General features: G+C 42.9%; 1 protein-coding gene across 1 annotated transcript; it reads left to right on the top strand.

Annotated features, from left to right (window-relative positions):
• On the top strand, positions 1 to 3,869 carry LOC307026947 (verrucotoxin subunit beta-like; the record flags this gene model as incomplete). Its single annotated transcript, XM_079695111.1, has 2 exons — positions 1 to 107; positions 1,780 to 3,869. Coding segments are annotated over exons 1-2 (2,190 nt in total), but the record flags the coding sequence as incomplete, so codon positions are not given.
• Positions 3,870 to 8,964: the final 5,095 nt, after the last annotated feature.

Raw genomic sequence — 8,964 nt, 5'->3', positions numbered from 1 at the left:
CAAAGCGATGACCTCTAAGGGCAGCGGGACGATAGAGGTGGCGGCGCTCGGACGGCCTTTCAGCCTCGGGATGTTGTACGACTGCCGCAACGACTCACTCGTCCCTGGTGAGGAAAAAACATTACCTTTAAAAACAGATTTTCTTTTTGCCAGGAACGAAACCCCCAGATGAAAAGTTATAAATAAGTTATTTAAGATTTGTTTTTTGTTTATAGCATGGATTCGATTTTTGTGATGTTGGAAGAAGCAGGTTTGGACTAGCTTGTTCATGTGAGGCTCAAGTTTAGATTCGGTTCAAAGATAACACCCAGGTTTCTTGTGTATGGTTCAACGTTGAGGGCCAGGGTGTTGATTTATGTCAGAGATAAAGTTACCAGGAACACTAAGAAAGACCTCGGTTTTGTATGAATTTAAATTAAGGAAGTTAAGTGATATCCATAAAGGCAGTGATGGAGAGTACTAATATTTCCCATCACATTTAGCCAAACTTTAAAGTAAATCTGCGTGTCGTCAGCGTAACAGTGGTGAGAGTGAAACTGACTGAGCCGGTTGCCTAGAGGTAAAGCGTATAAAGAAAATGTTTTGGGGCCAAGGGTTGATCCCTGTGGAACCCCACAGAGTAAAGCGGCAGATCAGGTCATTCTTTTGGAACAATTCCAAATCCTTCTCAACTTTGAAATAGGTTGCCCATATCAACACAAACACCATGAGTCATGCTTGATTGGGATCTGAGGAATGCTTGACATTAGAGTAGAGATTATTTTTATATAAAATCAGTGTGGTGTGGGGAAACAATGGAAGGTAGCTTTTATTCCAGGATATGAGCCAATATCTTATCAAACAAAGGAGGCCATTGACAAAAGATTGATCAAAAACATAGAAGAACTTGGCACCAAATCTCTTCAAATATTCAACTGAGAACCCATTAGGGCATGCACTAAAGGACAGCATTCACATATGACATTTTGATATAAATAATGTCCACTTGGATGGCCTCCAGGTCTTGTTTGATTTCAGCATGGAGACCAGCACTCTAGTAGACGCCAGTTGTGACGTGAAGTGTCCATCTTGGCTTTAACTACCTGCAGGAAAGCCTTCTCATCAGGGTTCTTTTGGCCGGTGATGGATGCTGGAGAAAGTAGTGCTGTCATTATCCTTTGTTTGAGAGCAGCGCTAGCCACACTTTACACAGTGACTGGTTGGTTGAATACTTTTAGTTTAACATGCCATGGCAATCACAACATGTTCTACAATGTGTAGGCTACTGACTGTTGTTACCTGTCACTGTAACCGCTGAACTGGAAGTTATTTGACTTTTATTGTTTGTTGGAATAAACCCAGGACGGCTAGACGAAGGTGCTCAGAATTCACAGAATTCAAAAACTCAAAATGAACATCTGTTTCCTATAACTAGAAATAACCCAAAATAACCCTGTATCATTGTGCCTGGTCATATAACTGTTTGTATGGTTTGGCTCAACAACTGCGGTCTGCAACACTCTGTCAGGTTCACAGCAAGGATGCAGTGTAACAGTCGTGAAAATAGTCAAGTACATTAAACTGATTTGTGTATTTATGTCTTGGAAGCAAGACGAGCTTTCTTTATTGTCATTAATGTTCTCAGGAATTGCATCACTGAACAAATCATTCTATATTTCAGTTCCTAACAACAGGAAAGCTACAATTACTGGAAGGACGATGCTTTGATTCCCCTCAAAGTTATAGTGTTTATTAACATTTACTTTGGTTCTAGATTGATCTTTGCTTCTTCTTTTGCAGGAATCACTTTGTGGGACTGTGATGACCTTAAAAATCATATTAGAAAAATACAACAAAAATATAATAATTTTGAAATAGTTGCATCTGAATCAATTGAGGACAAATCTTCAGCCCTGAATGTTGAAGCATCACTGAAGGCAAGTTTCTTGAGTGGACTGGTAGAGGTTGGAGGATCAGCCAAATACCTGAACGATACTAAGACTTCCAAAAATGAGGCCAGAGTAACACTGAAGTACCAAGCTACCACAAAGTTCCAAGAACTGTCCATGAATCATCTTGGAGGAGAACATGTTAAGAAACATGAGTTTGTGTTTGATCAAGGAATAGCAACACATGTAGTCACAGGTATCCTTTATGGCGCACAAGCCTTCTTTGTCTTTGACCGTGAGGTGTCTGTCAACGAGAACCATCAAGACATTCAGGGCAACTTGAAGGTGATGATCAAGAAAATCCCCTCCCTTTCAATAGATGGCGAAGGCTCGCTGAAAATGGAAGACAATGAAAGAAAAAACGTTGAGAAATTCTCCTGCAGATTCATTGGCGACTTTTTCATTCAGAGACCTCCAACATCCTTTCAGGAGGCAGTAGAGGTGTACCAAAGTCTGCCAAAGCTGCTGGAGGGCGGGGAAAACGCAGTACCAGTGAAGGTCTGGCTGTTGCCTCTGACATGTTTAGATTCTACTGCTGCTAAACTTGTCCGTCAGATAAGTATAGGATTAGTTGAAGAATGTCAGAATGTCCTGGAGGACTTCAGTGACCTGGAGATGACGTTCAACGATGCACTGAAAACCCAAACTACACAGCAGTTTCCACAGATTGGAAAAAAACTCAAAACCTTTAAAAAGCTGTGCTCTGTGTTCAAACTGGAATTCCAACAAACCCTGGCAAAGAAACTGCCATCAATCCGAGGAGGAGGAGAAGAAGAAGCTGTGCTCGCTGAGGAACTGAGGAAGACATGTTCTTCTCCTTTCAACAGCAAGGACCTGAACGAGTGGATGGACTGTAAGGTCAGAGAAATTCATTTTTTAAAGTCATACATCAACATGATGAAAAACACCAAGATCGTTCCATGTGAAAACGATCTTAATGAAGAAATTCTCAAAGCAGAGCATGCTGTGTGTTTTGTCTTCACCTCGCTGGGAAGTGATGAACCGTACCTCTCAACTTTATCAAACTACCTGAAACAAACACCCAAACCAGACGACGCCCAAGATCCACCCACTCCAGATCAATGGTACAACTCAAGAGAAGAAGGGGAAGCAATGCGGCAGAAAGCAAAGCTCTTCAGTGATTTAGCAGAGGCCAACGAGGAGAACAAGAACATCACATTTCTGACAGTGGGTTTAACAAACGAGACACAGAAAGGAGCCAGCATCTACCTTTATAAAGGCGGCTTTCTTGTCAACGAGAACTTTGAGCCGCCTTCAAAGCCTGCAACAGTAACAGAACGTGATATAAACCACAGCAGTGTGACGCTGAACATTTCTCCACCCAGATTTGGAGCAGAGGACATCACCTCCTACTCTGTTGAGTACTGTGTCAGTGGAGAGGACGGCTGGAAACCAAAGACAGCATCCAGAGCTGAAGAAGTCACAGTGAGCGGCCTGAGTCCTAACACAGAGTACATGTTCAGATGCAGGGCAGAGACACCAGTAGGTGTCGGGCCAGCCAATGAAGTCACAGGATCCATTCAAACCTTACCCTGCAGCCCTCCTGGAAAACCCAACGTTGAATCTACCTCAGGTGAGATATCAGTCAGTTGGGAGAAACCTGCTGAGCTCGGACAAGATGTCCACGTTTTGAGCTACATCGTGGAGTACGCCAAACCAGACCAACCGGTGAAAGAGGAAGATCTCCACTGGGAGCAAATGAAGGCGGGAGCTGAGAAGGCGATCATTTCAAGACTTCAGCCAGAGACAGAATACGCTGTCAGGGTCAGGTGTGATTGTGGAGCAGCTGGAAGAAGCAAAGAAAGCATTGCTGTTAATGTCAGCACAACAAAACCTTCACTTCTCACAGGATTCCTGAAAGGTAAAAGCAAAAGGATCAATTCTGAATCTCCCTCAGTTTACAAACTGCTTTTGACAGAAGTAGGCCTGCAGTGTGTGTGTGTGTGTGTGTGTGTGTGTGTGTATGTGTGTGTGTGTGTGTGTGTGTGTGTGTGTGTGTGTGTGTGTGTGTGTGTGTGTATGTGTGTGTGTGTGTGTGTGTGTGTGTGTGTGTGTGTGTGTTGTGTGTGTCTGTGTGTGTGTGTGTGTTTGTGTGTGTGTGTGTGTGTGTGTGTGTGTGTGTATTTGTGTGTGTGTGTGTGTGCGTGTGTGTATTTGTGTGTATTTGTGTGTGTGTGTGTGTGTGTGTGTGTGTGTGTGTGTGTGTGTGTGTGTGTGTGTGTGTGTTGTGTGTGTGTGTGTGTGTGTGTGTGTGTGTGTGTGTGTGTATTTGTGTGTGTGTGTGTGTGTGTGTGTGTGTGTGTGTGTGTGTGTGTGTGTGTGTGTTGTGTGTGTGTGTGTGTGTGTGTGTGTGAGGCCCTGCAGTGTGTGTGTGTGTGTGTGTGTCTGTCTGTTTTCTGCAGCTGCACTGCCCCCATGTGTCCAAACCCATTACTGCAGCCTCTCAATGCTCACACTACATGTGCTTTATAGCTATGAGATGTAATATCACGGTTTTAAAATGTCTAAAAATGGTTGTTCAATCAGAAAAACACATGGAAACCACCACAAAAAATGCAAAACAAACCAAAAAAAAGATTTAAAAAACCTATGGATTAACTTCAGCAGCGTTTGTATTGTTCTAATGCCATTGAAGACCACTTTTGACCAGACTACGACACAGGTGAGCCATGTTAGCGTTTTTAGCTACCTAGCGCCACATGTTTTGATGTATGTTTTTGTTTATAACGTCGCAAGCTCGTATCATTAAGTGATATTGTCGATTCTGTGTCTCTTCACGATGTGAAACGATGTGTTGAATGTGCAGAAAAGATAAATAATAAGGTTTTGTGAGTGAATTTCGGTGCAGTAATCTGTTAGCATTTTTCGCTTGTTGCTAATTCAGAGGCTCAGCGTTAGCATTGTGGGGTTTCTTTTGAAAAAAAAGTGATCAGTTAGATTAGTTTCTTCCCGTTATATGGATATAAAACATTCATAGTTTATTAAATGAACATGCCCTCAGACACTGTTTCCTGAAAGATGTTGCAGGAGGCCCCCGGTACCGGGGTCTCTCGGGCTTAACAGGTTAAGGGGAAACTTAACTGCGCTCTATGAGCTCTGACAACAAGGCATGATGGGTAATCTCTGACGTTTTGCTCTCGAAAATGTGAGAAGGGTCGAGCTCATGGATGTTTAATAGGAACTGGATACAGCGTGGGAGGCGGGGTGTCGTTCTTTCCTATGAGAGCTGCTCATTGGCTCATGAGGACACAATGGCCTGATATTTTCGAGAGCAAAATGTCACAGATTACCCATCATGCCTGGCTGTCGGAGCAGAAGTGCCCGTATCAATAGTGGCTGTTTCCCAATCTCGAGTACGCTTGCTTGGTAGCACATGTCTTCCGAGTCACTTGCTACAGAAGCGAGGCAAGAATACTTCCTAGCCTCGGAAAACGAAGAGTGGAACAGGCTAGCAAGTGTGCAGGTGTGCGTCATATGAGAGGCCCCACCTTACATTTTCCGCCACAGATTTGGGGAAATTGGTCAGTGCACAAAGCATTGTGGGGATTTTAAGACCACGGAGTCTACACATGTGCAGCCTCGAAATTTCTCCAAACAAAGTACGCCGGGTTTGGTAGAATTCCAAGTATCCTGGACATTGGAACAGTACTTCGGCAGCACTCGATGACGTAGTATGCTTGAAATAGTGGCTCTGGAGCAGCTTCACTCGAGATTGATAAACACCCAGTATGTTCCTGCAATGCCGGAGGCTGCAGTTTCAGGACCACATTCCTAGGACCCTAGTTGTTCGTGACACTGCCACCTAGCGAATAGGAGACATGAAGATGAACGACAATCAGAGTGTGAGTAATGTGAAGTTATTTTGATAACATCATTTGTTATTAAAAAACAAAAACATAATAACAACAAATAACTAAATAAACAAATACATAAAAGAGGTAAATGGTAATCAAGAAAAGATAAAATAACAAACCAAATAAATAAATAAAACGTAAACACCCAGTTATGATTAAACCATTTCATCCCTGTATCTTCCAAAAATCATGTCCTTCCTTTTTTTAACCAGTCGTACGTTAGGACATCCCCTGAGCTCCTCATTCAAACTGTTCCAGAGCTTCACCCCACAAACAGAAATACAAAAACCTTGCTTGGTTGTGCGCACCCTAACATTAGGGAATTCAAATAATCCCCTTAAATTATAATTCCCTTGACTTTTATTTAAATGTATTTGAATATTACTCCAGAGGGGTCTGGGAGAGCGGGAAGAGGGAGGGAGGATGGGGACGGACAGGGTGAGGGGTTCACTTCCACCCTCAATTCCAGCAATAGAAAGTTGGACAAAAAATAAAACTAAATCATCCTAAAAATATTTTCATACATTTTTAGATCGTTAATAATAAGCGTTACAATGTCTATGAGACTCGCTGTGTAGTAGACTCAATACTCGCTGGTTGTTGCAAAACAACTAGAATAGAATAGAGTCAGATTTATTTAATATGCAGGGTGATTAACCTGTTGAACCCCATCGACAAACTCTGGGGAAGAGCCGGGACGCCAATGCGGAAGTGCCTCAAACTGCAGTTCATCTAGTGGCCAGTAGGAGCAGTCTGCAGAAGGGAGCAATTTCCATAGACCCCAATGTTAAAATGCCCAACTTTACAGCAGAAATAAACATGTTTACATCGTGGTTCAAAAAACCAAATTCTCTGTATAGTTAGATCCCCCCTTCATGAATATGGATTTGGGGGGTGAATTTTTTCTCAACTCATCTGTTTAATTAATATTAAGCCTTAAAGCTTTTGCATAAATTAGGGCGTGGTCACTTTGATGGACATGTACATGCCTCACTATCAGCTAACAGCAACTTGTCCTCTCTGCTAGGCTACAACCATAGAGGCTACAATGTTAGTTAGTCGTAGTACTGTACTTGACCCTTTAGCTTTAGCCATGTTCGTGGTGATTGTGCCTTTTAGGGAATATTGTTACAAATACCAGACAATTAAAATGTTGTGCTGTGCGCTTGAATGTACTAACAGAACTTCCAAGAAGTCTAAAATGATAATATTATACATGTCCCGTTCGCAGGTGTTTGTGTGCTTGGTAGCTTGTAACGGGAAGAAACTTAGCTAACTGATAACATTTTTCTTTTTTAAAACCACAAAGCTAGCGCTTAGCCTCTAAATTAACCACGAGCGAAAAAATGCTAAAGCATTACTGCACAGAAACTCACTCATAACACCCTTATTACGTATATACACGTCCAACCCATCGATTAGCATTGTGAGAAGACACAGAATCGATCGGTACCTACATTATCACTCCATGATAAGAACTCGCGACTTTATAAACAAAAACAGACATCAAAACATGTGGCGCTAGGCAGAGTCCTGCACGGGTCTGATTTTCAAGACCCGCTCCCGCCCCGCACCCGCGACGTGCAATACCGAACCCGCCCCGCTACCCGCACATATTGCCAATTAGTTCCGCAACCCGACCCGACCCGCCGGCACAAGATCCGCAACCCGACCCGAACCCGCATATATATGAGCAGTGAAAACGTGTAATTATTAACACACGCAGTTGCATATTTGGCTCAAAAAGCGTGGGATGTTGGTTATTCTCTCCATCTAGGATGACACCAAAAGCCTCCCAGACATTGGATTTCGCTCTTGAGGAAGAGTTATTGAAAATGCTGTATTCTCCGCTAGAGAGCTTCACCTCAGTCGTTCAGAATGTGGTGCGCTCAGCAGCAGATAGATGTGCTGCAGAGGTTATGATTATGCTCGGTCCTGCAGGGGAGAGGTCTGAGGATTTAAACATTAAACTAAATTATTATCATTTAAATATATTTATTATGCAACACCCGCAACCCGACCCGCATCATCTTTGTTTTACCCAGAACCGAACCCGGAAAAAAGCGTTTGAAAAAATACCACCCGCAAATCACCTTTTTTGCTGGTCACCCGTCGGGTACCCGCGGATACCCGACCCGATGCAGGACTCTGGCGCTAGGTAGTGTTGGAACAAACACCACAGTGGTGGTGGCTTAAAGCCCACCTCTGCTCCGCGCCGTTCGTGGGATGAGCCTAGTCACATTAAATAAGAGAAGTTCAAAACACCGGCATAAAAGTTATAAGAATAATCTGATTTTAATGGTAAAAAACACAATACGAAATACAGAGTGCCCTGTAACAGCACACTCCGGGCCCCCCGCCCTACTGCCGTGCGATACAGATATCGGGACCAGCCAGTCAGAAACAGGAAGCATCGTGCATGAATGAACATCAGTATACATAGACATATTTTGGGGGCAGAGTTGCTCTTTCCCCCCCCAAAATCTCCAATTGGTCGATTTCACTCCTAAGCGAGTCAGAGAGTCCGTGGGGAGGAGTTATGTCAGCTGCTCACTCCCCTAGGTGTTCTTACTGGTTGGATTCACTTCTGGTCGGGTCCAATACAGCGAATCAGAGTTCTGGGAAAAAGTATGTTTCTTCCGAACAGAGCGTGAGAGCTTCGGAAGTAAACAAGAACAGAGTCAATCTTTATCTCTGCACCTGTATTCACTCCTTTACTTTCCCAAGGAATATCTAAAACAAACTATTCTTTCCTCAAACAATCAAACATTGTACACAGATATATTCGTGCCTGAGATTATATTGGCCCCAGAAAGAACCTTGAAAAGAATGTGTGTGTGTGCTTGCATCTGGGTCAGTGAGTGTAAGTGAGAAGGTTATATATATAGGATTACTTGAAAACCGTCCCCAATAATACATGTTTACTTCAATACAGTTTAGAACAATATCTGTTAACTTTAGTAGCTAAAATGGCAAAATGGCTTACCTTTGTCTGGTCAAAAGTGGTCTTCAATGGCATTAAAACGATAAAAACGCTGCTGAAGTTATCCAATGTGTCTGTGTCACTTTGAAATGATTTCTGATAATCCATCAGCAATAAACCGACTGTTCCGTTTTCAGATGTCAGAGTGAGAGATAGGTTCACTCTGAGAGAGAGAGAG

This window comes from Notothenia rossii, assembly GCF_949606895.1.
Source record: "Notothenia rossii genome assembly, contig: scaffold_158, whole genome shotgun sequence".
Lineage (NCBI taxonomy): Eukaryota > Metazoa > Chordata > Actinopteri > Perciformes > Nototheniidae > Notothenia > Notothenia rossii.
Note: the sequence above shows the minus strand (reverse complement) of the source record. Positions and strands in the feature narration are given on the sequence as shown.